The sequence below is a fragment of the Procambarus clarkii genome, chromosome 10, assembly GCF_040958095.1.
Source record: "Procambarus clarkii isolate CNS0578487 chromosome 10, FALCON_Pclarkii_2.0, whole genome shotgun sequence".
Classification (NCBI taxonomy): domain Eukaryota; kingdom Metazoa; phylum Arthropoda; class Malacostraca; order Decapoda; family Cambaridae; genus Procambarus; species Procambarus clarkii.
Genome location: NC_091159.1, coordinates 51,872,407 through 51,889,098, shown reverse-complemented (window position 1 = coordinate 51,889,098; position 16,692 = coordinate 51,872,407). Strand labels below are relative to the sequence as shown.

Here is a 16,692-nt window from a genome sequence, read left to right as displayed (position 1 = left end):
TGAAGTTGTCGAGTGTGAGCCTTTGTAGGGAGCAGGGGCGATGCTGCTGCCGTTAGCGAAGCTGGTGTTGGTGTTGGGTAAGTTGAGAGCAGCTGTGGAAACTTGAACTGTGTGTGTGTGTCGTCGGTGGTGCCGGGGTCCAGGAGCTTGGACTCTCCCCGAGACGAAAGTTGGAGGAACCCGGAAAGTTGTTCGCGCGCAGATCCGTCACGGAACAGTTACGAGAGAATTAAATACCGAGGAAAGCGAGAGTGAATCGTAGTCAGTGGGACAACACCCCTGACCGGCCGCCTGGTCCACGACGCCCTCGCCTTATCTCACTCGCTGTGTTCCTCTCACTGATTACAATTTAGCATTCTCAATACATTACGTGAATATCGAGATCAACACAGATCGTATTCCCCTTACATCTCAATAACAGGACTTGTATAACAGCTTAGTTAACAGTACTTATGGACAGGAAGGAAGATTTCTTGGCCCGCGTCGTCATGAACTGAGTATCTGGTGCAATTTTACTCAAAAGGTTGTTATAACTTCTGGGCATTGCTTTGTAAGCCCTCGACCATATTTTACTCAACTACATTTTCGTCTTGTTTATTCCACATCTCATTATTCGCATAATGAAAACGCATTTCCCTATACATCTGAGGCTGAGTGAACCGCTCAGCCTTAATTCTGCTGAGTGATTAAAATATTTCGGTTCTGTAGATTCGGTAGACTATATAATCTGATTCTGAAGCTTTATTCGAACCAAATGTATACAAAAGTTGTAATTCTGAACAACTGTACTGGCGTAAAAAAAATATACATTTGTTTTTCATCTTCACTACGATTCTATTTTCTTCACGCAACTTTCTGCTGCTCGCTTTCTCCAGTCCACGGCAGACCTTGGTGGCGCAGTGGTAAACACTCGCCAGGCGCTTCGCGAGCGCTTTGGCCTAGGTTCGTATCCTGGCCGGGGAGGATTGACTGGCCTTAAGTGTAGCCCCTGTTCACCCAGCAGTGAATGGGTATCTGATTGTTAAACGATTTTGCGCGTCGTATTCCAGGGAAAAATTAGGATTAAGGACCTGCCCGAATACGCTATACGTGCTGGTGGCTGTACAAGAATGTAAGAACTTTTGTGTATATAATTTAGAAATAATAATAATAATAATAACAAAATATGGAACATATATTTAAGTTTTACGAAGAAATTGTTGAAGAATACACTCTCGTCTTAGAGAAACTTTTGACTACAAATCTTAAAATGACCTGAGAAAGAATTCGTTCACTGTGTTTTATTTCGTTCTGTTGTCTTAGTGTGAGTGAAGGTGAACGAGGTCTCTTATTTACATAGCTTACGGGTATACTTTGAATTAAAGTGTATAGCAATAGAGAAGATTTTTCTTAAGGTTTCAGAAAGTTATTCTTATAGCAGCTGTTTTTTTTCCATATGCTACTGATGTTATCTGGTTTATGTGTGATACTGGAGTGAGGTTAATGCAATGACCACACTCAAATCTTGTGACTAAACCTCACTGAATTTAAGTATTCGGTGATCAAGAGAATCAAAATCAAATTAAATCAAATCAAATATTTATTCAGGTAAAATACATACATACAAGGTGAGATACAAAACATTGATGGATTTATAGATAGAGCTTAGAGCAGTAGATTGCTATAGATAGAGCAATCCTCCCTCAGGTAATGCTCGTCCAATCTGAGGCTATTCTCAACGACGCTTTCTTAACTTGGTACTTAATCTTAAGTCAAAAATAGTATTCAAACATAAACCAATGCTATTATATATTTTATTATTGTGTAGGGCTAGACCTAAGATATGTTTGATTACGTGTTTAGGATTTTATTATTATTATTATTTGTATATACAGTATATGGCGAATTATTCAGGTAAGTTTACTCGAATCATAGAAAATGAATGAAGTTACTGTTCGAGAAAATTAATAACGTTAATTATATCCTCTCAGTCATGTTTTTTTTTCAGGATGAAGATAAGAGCTTTGGTATAGAAACATACAGTGATTTACACAACATGGTGCAAGTGTTTAATATATATTATGAGAATGTCTCTCTGTCGGTTTGTCTAAGGCTAGAGGCCAGATATTTGGGGCTAGCCTCACTCAACCTTTCAGGATGACAAGTGGATGGCAGGTAACTGTAACTTGACAAGTCAGGGTCGCCCCCCATTTGCCCCCCCTTTAAGAAGGATGACCTTCTGTTGTGACTCACGGTGATTAATATGAAGTCTGAAATGGTGGTTTGATTTTCCAGAGACTTTTTCAGCTGTTCATAAAATATCAAACCTACAATATTGACCACAATTTTTTTTTTTACATATTAATGATATTACGTTGTTCAAACGTTACACCAAAGTAACAATTGTAAACATAACGAGTGTTTGCTGGGATAATAATATTCCATGCTCTGAGAGAGAGAGAGAGGAGCCAGAGACAGAGAGAGAGAAAGAGAAAGATAGAAAGAGAGAGAAGGAGTAGGGGAAGTGAGAGAGAGAGAGAGAGAGAGAGAGAGAGAGAGAGAGAGAGAGAGAGAGAGAGAGAGAGAGAGAGAGAGAGAGAGAGAGAGAGAGAGAGAGAGAGAGAGAGAGAGACAGAGAGAGAGAGAGAGAGAGAGAGAGAGAGAGAGAGAGAGAGAGAGAGAGAGAGAGAGAGAGAGAGAGAGAGAGAGAGAGAGAGAGAGAGAGAGAGAGAGAGAGAGAGAGGGAGAGAGAGAGAGAGAGACCCCGGCACTGCTGGGTACCCTATCCAGTGTATATATATGACAGAATGCCAGTTTGTCTGCTCAAGGCGGGAGGCCAGGCACTTGGGGCTAGCCTCACCCAACTTTGTGAAGTGATTAATGAAGGGTAGATGACCAACATGGGCGGGTTGGGGGTCGGCCCCATTTTTCCCCATTAAATTGCAGTCAGCTCTTAGAGTGACACTAGTACTTCCTTGAATTTATGCTATCTTGAAAGTAAGAATGTATGTTGCAGAGGAAAGGGCGGTCTTAGATGGGTCGGTGTCTTCTCCCATGACGCAAAGTAAGGTAATTATCAGGATAAAGTGCCAAGCCATTTCGATTATTGTAGCACTGGGAAGGAGTCGGGATAAGGATTTGGGATGGGACGGGAGGGGAGGGTGGGAAGGAATGGTGCCCAATCACTGGGACGGTCGGGGATTGAACGCAGATTTAGGTGCTCAGATCAACGCAAGCACCCGGACAACCCGCTGGATAAAACGTCTTCCCAAAATAATTATGTTTCCAAAATATCTTGGTGGAAAGTAAAAGATTCAAGAGAAAGAGAGAAAGAGAGAGACTCTAGAGGGAATGACTAATCAGGTTCTTCCCGTTGGTGACCCGACACTCGTGACGAGGTTGATAAAGACATCAAGAGGCAAAGGAACATTATCTTCGGCCGCCCCCCACACACACTGTCGTCATCTCCGCAGCATTATCATATGTGGCGAGCGTCGCTAGCCTCGTCCCCTGGATCTTCACCTCCAACTCCATCCTCCATCACTCGCCTCCACCTTCCTCCACCGTGCCCTCCAGGTGGTGGTGACAAGCGAGGCTCGTGTTGGAAGAGGACTCTAAGATATGAAGATAAGGATCAAGATATGAAGATAAGGATCAACAAATGAAGAATTACTCCCTGCACTCGGGCGGTGGGCCGGGGGGAGGGCCAGCAAGACATCCTGGCATTGAACGGGTGGTGTTTGAAGGCTCGCGTTGTAAGCATACCATTTGAGGCCTTCCAAGCAAAAGCATAAGAAATGTTGACTTCTCCAGAATGAGGATCATCCTGGTCAACACAGGTACTGTTACGAGGAACTATTCACATTGTCCTGGTGTCAATGGGTTTGGATTGGCGTATACTGGAGCTGCCTCGCATTGGTCAGAAGGTCATCTGTTGTCTCGTCTGTGCTTTTGTTTAATACGCCGTTTACGAATCTGTATATGCAAAATTTATTACGCATTCTCATTATGATTGAAACGTGTACAAAATCCCTTTATAGCTTGCAATGCATTCAATGTATTTCAACTAGTAAATACCTTGACCAAAGAATAGAATAACTTATACAAAACATAAGGAGAGATCACGATTTGAATACATTTCGTTATTCATATAGGAAATTTGAGCAATCCTTAAATGGATTAATTGTAATTTTCATTGCATTTTTATTTTCATGCATTTTCCAGTCTCAGTGAACTTACTTGAACCTTACCTGGTGTTATGTTATCATAATGATTGAACATTCTCTCGTAATTACCTTACCTTGCACAACTAATTTAACCTGACTAGATCTGACCTAAATAAACCTAACATCTGACTTAATATGATCTACCTTAATCTGACTTAATATGATCTAATCTGGCCCAAATTAACCTGACCTTGGCTAACAAAACCTGACCTACCTTTGACTATTGGTTCCTAACCTAACCTGACTTAACTTAACCTAGTTTAACCTAACTGGACCTGATCTCACCCTAATATGCCGTCACTCATTGGCTGCCGTTGTACAGGATGCGTCGGGGTTAGCTGGGCTCAGAGCGGGATTTACAGCTACCTGCCTCCGGACACTGAGTTCGACCACAGTGCTTCCCAGCCTGGTAGCGACTTGGCCCACCTGCCGACCACTCGTCGACCAGCCCCCACACCACGTCCACCAGCACCCACACCACGTCCACCAGCCCCCACACCACGTCCACCAGCACCCACAACACGTCCACCAACCAGACCTCCAGCGGACGTGAGTACACAGCCCCATCACCGCGCTCTGATGTGTTGTATTAGCGAGTTATTCAATTGTTTGTGTGGCGCGTGCGGTTGGTGAGATTCATGGCTTGTTGTTTCCTTACAGGAGTCTCCACTGACGTTTCCTCTCCCGCCTCCATCGTTTTCAGTCCCTCCGGTAACTCCCGAGCGAACTACTACCACTCGCCCTCCAACGCGGCCCCCCACCATAACACCAGTTTGTGGCCCTCCTATGATTTGTCCCCCTATTAAACCTCCCCCTGGACCCCCAATCCTGCCCCCTCCTCGATCTACGACTCGGCGCCCCACCATAACCCCAGTTTGTGGCCCTCCTATGATTTGTCCCCCAACTCAACCTCCACCTAGACCTCCAATCCTGCCCCCTCCTCGACCTCCAACGCGGCCCCCCACCATAACCCCAGTTTGTGGCCCTCCTATGATTTGTCCCCCAACTCAACCTCCACCTGGACCCCCACGGCAGCCTTCTCCTCCACCCACCACCCCGTCAGTAACCCGACCTCCAGTCCGGGTAACAACGATGCCTCCCCACGATCACCACGAACCCCACGACCACGACCACCATCACCACCACCACCACAGCAGCGACCCCTTGGAGTGGCTGAGGGAGTCGGTGCCAGGAGAGCCAGGCGTGGACTACCCAATCCTCGGCTGGCCCATTGTTGACACCGACTTCTCCTGTGCCGGCCGACCTGACGGTAAGTGATTCGGACGCTACTTCTCTCTTGATCCGAGTCTCATCTATTGCTAAATTGACCCGTTGTTTGTTGCTCTGTTATTTCCCTAAATTACGATCATCCTTAGAAAGATCCTGTGTCCAGTCTTACTATTCTTAATTACCTGGAAAAGGCCTTCCAGTTTATATATATATATTCTATATCAACATTTACATTAGAAATACCTGATCTTTTTTATATCTTCTGGTATCTTCCCCCCTACGAGCTTCTAGATCTTGTTCCTTACTGCTTTGCCTTGGTAAACAGCTGTATGGGTCTCATATCCCCCTCCCTTCATCTTCCCCTCTCCCCTACTTCCATCCCCTCTTTCCCACTACTTTTGCACCTCTTTCGTCCTCACCTGCTCCCCTCCAAGCCTTCCCCCTCCTTCGCCACTCCACCCCTGTTTCTCCCCCCCCTCCCTTCCCTTTCAGTAAATATGTTATTAGGAAATTACGGGTAAATGGCACAGAGTAACTTTACGCTAACTATACACTCTACGGACATCACATTCCCGATTTCATCCCGGATTCATTCCAGACTTTGGACAGCAACCCGTCCTCAGACCAAGTCCATTCCATCCAGCAATCGACCCCAATGACGCATTCATCAATTTTATCATGCAGTGCTCAGGCACTGAGCTTTAAATTTGCTCTGTATCTAGTGTTACCCAATCTCCCAATCTTTATGTACTTAATCCAAACAACTTTATCATTGTGTTCATTGCTGTCTTCTTTTATGTGCTAGCCATATGCTGTATTGTGCCTAAGTTTTGTTAAACTACCATTCAAGCTGTCATTGCAATCATTCTGAGCTACCTATGTGCTTTAATATACCTACAATTTTTCTCTCATCTTTTATTTTTTTCATGCTCTGTAACTGTTATCATTTTTATAAATTTTGCAAGTATTTACCTACTTATAAGTTTCTTAGATTAAGGACCTGTCCGAAACGCTGCGCGTACTAGTGGCTTTACAAGAATGTAATTACTATGCTATGTATCCTGACAATCCCAATGTACCTTCTTGTATATATATATAAATAAATATATAAATAAATAAATAAAAGCGGGTACAAGTCTCACATAAACCTGCAGGGTTTATGGGAACTGGTATAGATCTCTTACAGACGGAAGGAGGTCATTTTAGCTTTTAACAACAGCAGAAGGAAACGATTAAACAAACCACGACCTTGACTTACGAGCTCATCACAACACAAGTAATACTCACGTTAACAGATGTTGACGTAGACACGTGAACAGGTCCATACCTCTGGTAATCTGTCGCATATCGTGCTGTGAGCCACCAGCACTCTTGGTAATACTTAATTGTCGTGTTCAGAGCCACCAACACGCTTCGTAATGCTCAACTCGGCTTTTCCTGAACAGCAGTGAACGTTAATTTTTGTTAACAATGACTATGGCCCTTCTTAAGAGTTCATAGACACTAATACACGTGGTACTGTACACCAGACAAGAGCCTCGGCACCAGGACGAACACTTAGGATAGACTGGCACTGATCAGGTGACACTAGGGGCACCATTGGGCACCACACATACTGCCAGAGTTGTGCGCCTTCCTCACCAACTAACTTCCCCGAGTAACAACACCTAATTGTTCCAATAGGATAATCTCTAGGCCAAAAGGCAAAGTAAAACAACTAATTATTCTGTTGACCATGGTCCAGGACGGACCGAAACGTGGTCGTCCCTTCAACTTCTAGTGTGTGGTCTGGTCAACATACTTCAGCCACGTTATTGTGACTCATCGCCTGCAACTAATTATTCTATTTCAACATCCAAAATCTTCAACTCTTAACACGATGACAAAATAGATTAGAATTTACAATATTCAGTCACTAAATGTCCGCTTTACTAAATATTCCGTTTATATATAACTCAATCTAAGACAGTCTAATCATTGTAAAATATTAGGTATGGAAGTGACCATCCCGCGACTGTCTTTCCCATCACTAAACTCAACATCTCATAAATAAATTATGGTGAATTATCATTTTCTTAATCAAATCTAATTAACAATATTTGTGAATGGCTTACAGTCTCTCAGACATCCTTGAATTTGTTGGCTTGATTTTGATATTGCTATGGCTGCACATTCCTCTGAAAAACTAACCTTTGCAGTACTCTTTGCTTTGAAATAACATTTCGAGCCTTTTAAGACGGATAACATGATAACTGAATGGAAAACGATGTACTAACGGAAAATTCGGTTTATTTTGCTGCACCTGTTTTGCCTCCCTGACGCGTCTCATCTCCCGGCAGGCTACTACGCTGACCCTGAGACCCGCTGCCAGGCGTTCCACATCTGTCTCTTCGACCAGGACACCAAGATGCTGTGCCCCAACGGCACCATCTTCAACCAGGAGTACTTCACCTGCAGCTGGTGGAAGATGGTCGACTGCTCCACAGCCCAGTCCTTCTATGAACTCAATAACGAGATCGGAGTCGTCCCTGTTGACAGCCCCTACCAGGTGCGCTCCCCCAGAGGCACTGCTTCCTTCACCGCCCCCAATGTCCCCCTGTCCCCCTTCAGCTTCATGTTGTTTCCCTCTCGTCTAGCGAGGCAAATCCAATCCTTTCAACTTCGATAGCTGCTTCAGTCCATTCAACTCCAATGCGCGATCCAATCTCAACAGCAACCCTTTTTGTCCCAAACAACAACCATTTTAAACTCCCAGCAACAACCATTCCACTCCAACATCCATCCCAACTCATCAGACAATCCCAACCATACCAACCTCGACAGCTTTCGTTTTCTCTTCAGCAGCCGCCATCAGCCGTCGCAAAACCCCAGTTGACTTTTCCATCCCTGTCTCTCAGCCTGTTTTCCCACAGCCCTCACCCACATCCGTGCCTCTCTTACGATGAGCTGAAAACATCACAGGACCTCAATATCACCGCTAAGAATGAGCCAGCCCACTCCTAGCCCGAGGACATAGCATGATGAACGCCACAGCTGACCTCTCTTGGTTTGACGCTGACGAAGGCGACGACACAGCGAAGTACTGTGGCAAGTCGGCATCCCCACTCTCCCCGCCCCTTCAGTTCTCTGGCTCCTGGTCGCCCACAGCTTGATAACAAGAGCTGAACCCAAGCTTACCCACCACCCATTACTGTACAGATATGTACCATAGATGTAAAAAGAAGTATTTACTTACAATAACATTTGTACAGATGCGTTCAAGTCAAATCTCGCATTGTCTAACCCTGATCATTTCATGAATATTGATTTATCTGTCTTGAAGCTTAATTAAATAGGAAATAATATAGAATTACTTCATTTATAGGTTTAAGTGATTAATTTACATTTTAATCGATTTCCTCTAACAAAAAAAATCATAAATTTCTTTATTCTTTCAAAACATTTAAGTCAACCGGGCAATTACAGAATACCTGGAAATTTCATAAACTGCATAATTGTAAACCAATTGGAAAGCAAATTCCCCTCTTGTATGCAAATGCAAAAAAAAAATTTTTATGGGCAACAGTGGAAAAATCTAATTTATATTAGTTGCTGTAAGAATCATGATAAAAAAAAATTGGAACCATGATTACCTACCTTGACATTCTCACTTCACATGAAATCATAAACAAATATTATCTACAAAATTTGTATATCAAGTATCACAAAATATCGTAAAACCATTATTATCTACTTTTTTATTCTAAATTTCAAACCTATATAAAAAAAATTCCTGAATGTAGCTTTGAGTATACGATTAATAAACGTTACGATAACGGCAGCAAGTGTTATCATAACAGTAGCGACTTCGTTATCATTGTTTTCAGAAACTGTCATAAAAAGGTTGATGACACAGCAACTGGGATGAGGATACCACCCTTGAATCGGTCTACAGGTCACGCCAAACCAAAACAAACGAAGCCTAACTCTTCCTAACCGCACTAAAACAGGGTTCGACACTTTGATACAATACGACAGAAACATTTGGCTGGTGAACGAAGCGACTTGCACAACACCATTTAAATTGCTCATCGTTGCATCTGTTATCTAGATATTCTGTGGCCTGTAGACCGATGCACCGGTTTACATTTTTCGTCCGTGTGTAAACCAAGCGAAAAAAAAACTATTGGTATGTCTTTTCGTGTAATTGCTGCATGGGTACGATAATTGCCAAATTCTCACATTTGATACCACTACATTATTTTGCCTTACTCGGGTTTGAAATGCAATGCACCCTATAGCTTAAATAATGAAAGTAAATGGGATAAAGAGCGTAAAAGATCATATTTTTTAATAAAAACAGATACACGCGCGGTTATTGGAAATCACTTGCATAGCGCAAGAGGTGAATTTAGCAAATGTATAAATGTATAAATGACTGGATTGTGTACAGCGCTGGTTGAACTCGCTTTTTTGTAACCATAGCATCAATAAACACACAGGAATGTATAACTGACGTTTGTCATCATGTATCCCTTGTACTCACGCACCTTGATATTCATACGGTCATATTTAGACTTTTTCATACATAATTTTGGTCACATGGCAAGAAGAACACTAAATATTCTTGAGTGTGTGTTCGTCTCTTCAAAACAGGAAGTCAAAAACAATATCTGGCCATCAGTCGGTAATCCCTTAATGGACTTGTTGCATCCCACCACTCCTGCACTCTGCAAGCACTCCTGCACTCTGCAAGCACTCCTGCACACTGCAGGCACTCCTGCACTCTGCAGGCACTCCTGCACACTGCAAGCACTCCTGCACACTGCAGGCACTCCTGCACACTGCAAGCACTCCTGCACTCTGCAAGGACTCCTGCACTCTGCAAGCACTCCTGCACACTGCAAGCACTCCTGCACACTGCAGGCACTCCTGCACACTGATACTCAATAACATTGTTATTCTGACACACATTTGTACTCATATATATTTGTACACGCTAATTCTCATTCAAGATGGGCACAAACACACACTCAGGAACTAAAAAAAAATCCAAAAGCAGGAAGAGGAGAAGTAAGAATAGAAGAGGCATATGAGGCAAGAGACAAGTAAATTAGAGCAAGAGATCGAGAGGATCAGAATGATGTGAAGAAAGAGGAATAAGATGAAAATTAAGAAAGGGGGAAAGGATATAGTACGGAGGAAAGCATGAGAATGGACACTGGTTATGTTTAATGACAAATATAAGAGCTGGGATTCTTAGGCTAGCAGGGAAGTTAGAAGTTTAAAAATGTTTCGTAAAAGCGTCTACGAACGAAGCCCACCAGAGGTTGGGAGAGCTGACTCATAATTAAGGTAAATACTAAGGGAAAACATCATTATAATGTGATATATATATATATATATATATATATATATATATATATATATATATATATATATATATATATACACATACATATATATATATATATATATATATATATATATATATATATATATATATATATATATATATGTATATATATATATATATATATATATATATATATATATATATATATATATATATATATATATATATATATATATATATATATATATATATATATATATATTGGCTCTTTATAGTCATCGTAGCTTCAGCAGCGTTATTGTGACTCATCGTCTGCATATTTGGTCATGTTTTTGGCGCCAATATGAGAAGCAGGATCAGGTTTCAACAGTTCACTAAACTGTACAAATCCTTCACCAGAACTTTCTTCCTTCACCAAGATTTTCTTCCTTCGCCAAGACTTTCTTCCTTCACCAAGACTTTCTTCCTTCGTCAAGACTTTCTTCCTTCACCAAGGCTTTCTTATTTCGCCAAGACTTTTTTTGAGATCTTCCGGATATGAGTTGATATCTTATCTTATCTTGAGTTGATAAGACTTGATGGCTGCTTTAAAGTCTCTTCGGGTGTAAACGGCTATAACTCATGAAGGGACCCAAATACACTATTCTTCCCTTTTTAATAAGCTTCCTGGCGTTTTGACAGCGTAAAAAACAAGCTATCAATAGTGGGGGGAAAAGGTGTTTGAGATTCAACAATTGGTGACTCAAGCGTGTTGGAACTACTGAACTCATCACACATGTGATCTCACTTGTGTCCTTTATGAGTTTGTTGTTGATAATCTTCACACTCACTCAGATCCTTGGCGTTTTTGAGGGGGGTAGAAGTAGCCTAAGCTACTCTATCCCTTTGAGATGTATTTCTTTCTTATCTCAATAAACATACTTGAACTTGAACTCCTTGGCATTTTTCTCAATGTCTTTAAAAACACAAAATGGACCGCACAGCTTGAATATATTCACTCCAGAATTCAGAGAGTGCGCAAGATGAGTTCCAGTTTCAAGGGGAGGGACTATCAGAAGACAGCGACAAGCCATTACGACTATATAGCACTGGGAATGGGCCAGGATAAGGATTTGGGATGGAACGGGAGGAAGGAATAGTGTCCAACCACTTGGACGGTTTGGGATTGAACGCCGACCTGCATGAAGCGAGACTGTCGCTCTACCGTCCAGCCCAAATGGTTGGGCTTCCAGTCTCGAGAAGAACTCATTGATGGTCATTTGACCACGCTGACAATACTTGAACCCACAGTATGACCACTATTCCTGCCTCCAGCTTCGTCATGGATGAAAGTACGTAGTGGACGAGCCCTGTTGTTGACTTCTCGGCCTTCTGGTCATTGTTATTTTAAACGTCATTCAAGAGTTGTTTTATTGCAGAAAAGTTGTGTATAAATGCTTGTTGTTGCGTCTGTACCAGCTGATAGGACACCTGGAATCGGGACAATAGTTTCACACTGGTCAAATGAGCACCACGACTATTAGATAATGCAGCAGAATGGCCGAGATCTCGCTGATAACTAGGAGGCAGAAAAAAAATGTGTGTACAGGCATTCCGTGAATTAAAAGATGGGATTTCTCGTTCTAGTGGATTTACTCTGAGAATTGGCTGGTTTTTTATATCAATGTCATTTTCATGGAAACATTCAATTCAACTTTGAGTGAGTTGTTCTCCTCTTTGACCTTCTATATCGAAAAAAAACATCATAAATCTTTCAGCTGGTTCAGACGGCACAACATATGGCACACAGTCAAAGCCAGCTGGTTCACATTACATCCATCTGGAGGAGAAACCAGTGAAGCAGAATAATACTTACCTGGTTGGTTGATACCTGTGGTTGATACCTGGTTGATGGGGTTCTGGGAGTTCTTCTACTTCCCAAGCCCGGCCCGGGGCCAGGCTTGACTTGTGAGAGTTTGGTCCACCAGGCTGTTGCTTGAAGCAGCCCGTAAGCCCACATACCCACCACAGCCCGGTTGGTCCGGCACTCCTTGAAATACTTGTATTTCGTCACGTGACTGATAACGAGGGATTCATCAGTGATGAATCCCTCACATGTTGTATTAGATAGGTATGCTTTTTGCCCCTTGTTATGTTTGGATGAGTTAATCTTGGCCAGTAATTCAAACAACCACAATTTTTTTGTCTTTCTATTGATAAAGTACATTAAATACACATAAAAACAGTTAGGCTAAACAGTTCAAGCAGTGATCCATAAAGCACAAACAAACATGAGAACAACAGAGAAAGGCATCATATAACAGAAAAACAAATAAGCATACAACAGGAAACATGAAAAAGACACAGAACGATATGGTACAAAATAAATACAAATCTAGTAACACAAGCCAGCCTGAAGGGCTACACAATCAGTACTAAAAGCCAAGACAGACAGGAAGTCATAACCGGAACACGCAGGAACCGGCAAACACACACACACACACACACACGCACGCACACACACACACACACACACACACACACACACACGCACACACACGCACACACACACACACACACACCCCTAGAAACAACACAAGCAATAGAACACAAAACACACACAGCACAGCCCAAACCCCCCCCCCCCAAAAAAAAAATGCACCCGGAACACACACACATAAACACACCGCCCAACAGGGCGAAACCGAACACGGAGACAAAACAGACATAGAACCGCAGACACGGTAACAAAATCACAGACATGGAGTATACAAGCAAACACAGGCACTATCGATACTTGTCCGGAAACTCCTGTGCTGGGAAGCGCAAGCAGTACGCCTCCCAGACCAGCTGGACGTCTTCGGACACTGGTCTACCAGGAGACGCACAAGGCCGAGGCATCCAATCAGGCACCCCAAAAATAAACCCCTTTAACCTCGGTACCCAAATAGTCGACGAGCACCACGGGCTCTCACGCACCCTATCGTCCCAAACGAGGTCCAAAACCCGTGACTGTATAACCACGCCCCTGTCGGCCGCGAGCACAGGGAAGGGGTTCACACTCGATGGGTCCGCACTGGAATCGGCACTGGGAGGTGCTCCGGGCGCCGCACAGGGTTTTGTACCGGCCGGCGCACGAGGCTTCTCACGAGGCTTCACACGGGGCTGCACACTAGGGGAACCCGCAGAGGACACAGACAAGTCGGGGCCCCCGCCACCGAGCATAGGAGCAGAGGCACCTTGGCGCAAATCCTTCCGTAAGATCACGACGAGGTCCCGTTCGGCAGGAGTAACCTCCCATTGTGGGGAGTCATCAGCAGTAGGCATTGGGGGCGACTCCGGAGGCAGCACAGAGCCCCCTCACAGCACCGCCAACCTCGGCAGGAGATGCCGGATCAACGTACTCTTCCACCTCCACCCAAGGCACCCCACAAAGGGGAGACACTCGGGACCCGCCTCGAGCGCTTGGAGACGGGCTGCCGGTCATCCGAGCTATCACCCCCATCATCCCGTAACGCAGCAGAACACTCCGACGGACGCGCCTTCAAGGCCCGGCCCCTGAGAACCGCAGCCTCCTCGGCCGGGGGCACCGGACCACACACAGCAGGTGACTCCTCGCCGCGAACATCCAAAGGGACAGGAGACGCCGCATGCAGGGACGGAGCAGGCATGGGCGGCCGAGACGGGGCGGTGCTGAGGCGACAGGGGCAGGGACGTCGGAGGCGGGGAAGCCATTGGCGGGGGCGGGGCCGCTCCAACCCCCCACGTCAACATCCACACCACCATCCAACACCGGGGCAGAAACCAGCAGGGAATCAACACACGGTCCATCATGTTAAGACAGGTCCGGGACCGACAGCGGGGGGAAAATCCTCCTCTTGGAAGAGGTTAATAGGGGTGACCCGGCGCTCCTCACACCCCGCGGCCAGGTGACCCGGTAGGCCGCACCTGAAACAAGTCTGAGGTTGTCTGCGTAAAAAACACGAATCGGGAACCCCAACAGCATGATGGAGGACGGCACAGGATCCCGGAGGCGCATGGCGAGAGTGCGGGTCCCACACAGGACCCCCTTCCATCTCCCGGTAGGGACAGCATTCATCCGCACATGTAGGACCCGCCCAAACCGGGCAAAGTACCGACGTAGGGGATCCTCAGGGAACTCAAAAGGCATCCCATGCACTGTCACATACGTCGTGGCTCCACAACGGTCGGAGAGGGTTACCGACCCACCATCTCCAGGAAGATCGAAGGAGCGCCCATCATAGCGCTTGACGAGACCTTGATAAATCGCCGGGGAGTTGAACTTGACTATCGGCCGCCGTCCGGCAAGCAGCTGCACACCACATACAGACTCCACTGGGACACGTAGCATATCAATCATTACCACCTCCACAGCGTGGTAGGAAGCAACCCCAGAGAACTCCAGGCCAATGGAGGCCTGCCTAGTGACAGGGGTCACAGGCCCCCTCATGATTGCAGACCGTCACGGCCCCAAGGGCCCCTCAACAAAAACACGGGACACAAGCCACGTCAGCAGCGACACCCAGGTCCTCACTCCTCGCCGTGTCGACAACAACTGCAGTCAACCACAATTAGTCAATTCCATATCATATCATATCAGGAGAGTCAACATATTCGTCACTAATCACGAAACAAAAGGCCTCATTTTGTTCAAAACTTTACAACCTCAATTTTTTTTCTTCAGAGATGTGCACTAATGCTTTCGTTCAGTGTCCATTTCCTTTACAAGTTGACAAGAGCTAGTATATACTATGCCTAAAGCCACTAATATGCAGTGTTTCGGGCAAAACAGCATGTGCTACAGGCCAAGGTAGCACATAAGTGATGTACTGCCAGACATCTTAAAACAACTAACTAAAATTTGCTTACTGTGGGTGCAACCTGCACATGACTGTATAGCTGCCGTCCAGTTGGGTGGGTGTGGAGCAAGACTAGTAATTGTGTGACTGACTTACCGCAGATATAAACTGCCTTGTATAGAGACTGTTGTGGGCCACTTCTATAATAATAATAATAATAATAATAATAATAATAATAATAATAATAATAATAATAATAATAATAATAATAATAATAATATATTCACAAGAAGATACAATGGGTTGGTGAGATTTCATAAGAATTGTATTTTATGTATTTTTGCAAAGCCACCAACACAAATAGCATTTCGGCTAGGTCCTTCATCTAACATATATCAGGCAAGATGAAAAAGGTACATTGTAGCAAGGTTTTATATAAACAAATAAGTAAAATATATATTGACAGAGTTTTCTTTTCATTTTTGGCAGGGATATTCCTGCGTGGGCCCTAAGCCTCTGGCTGGCCCACTAAGTGTTGCTTGTTTCTGTTTTACTTGGGCGGAGTATGAGTATTTATGACTCGTATGGTCGCTTCAGTAAGATTTTGTCCCATATGTTTAACAACTTTTCCTGCTCTGTTGATTCTAAATTGAAATCTTAATGGGTTTGTAACTGCACAGGAGAGAGAGAGAGAGAAGAGAGAGAGAGAGAGAGAGAGAGAGAGAGAGAGAGAGAGAGAGAGAGAGAGAGAGTAGAGAGAGAGAGAGAGAGAGAGAGAGAGAGAGAGAGAGAGAGAGAGAGAGAGAGAGAGAGAGAGAGCGAGTGAGAGAGAGAGAGAGAGAGAGAGAGTTAGAGAGAGAGAGAGAGAGAGAGAGAGAGAGAGAGAGAGAGAGAGAGAGAGAGAGAGAGAGAGAGAGAGAGAGAGAGAGAGAGAGAGAGAGAGAGAGAGAGAGAGAGAGAGTTAGTTTTGGGACTTGAACAGAATGTGGAATTTGACCTTCCCAATCATGTCAAAGGTTGTACCTCTCTCAACCAGTTTAAGATGAAAACTAAATACTACCTAATTAACTCCATGTAACCTACCTTACTTCTAAATGTCAACCCGTCTTACTATTTTTTAAAT

At 44.2% G+C, this 16,692-nt stretch overlaps 1 protein-coding gene across 1 annotated transcript; it reads left to right on the top strand.

The window, feature by feature from the left end:
* Positions 1-9,926, top strand: LOC123775154 (uncharacterized). Its single transcript, XM_045770090.2, has 4 exons — positions 1-77; positions 4,528-4,754; positions 4,866-5,475; positions 7,775-9,926. Exons 1-4 carry the CDS (start codon positions 41-43, stop codon positions 8,101-8,103), a joined length of 1,203 nt encoding a protein of 400 aa, XP_045626046.2. The 5' UTR covers positions 1-40; the 3' UTR covers positions 8,104-9,926.
* Positions 9,927-16,692: the final 6,766 nt, after the last annotated feature.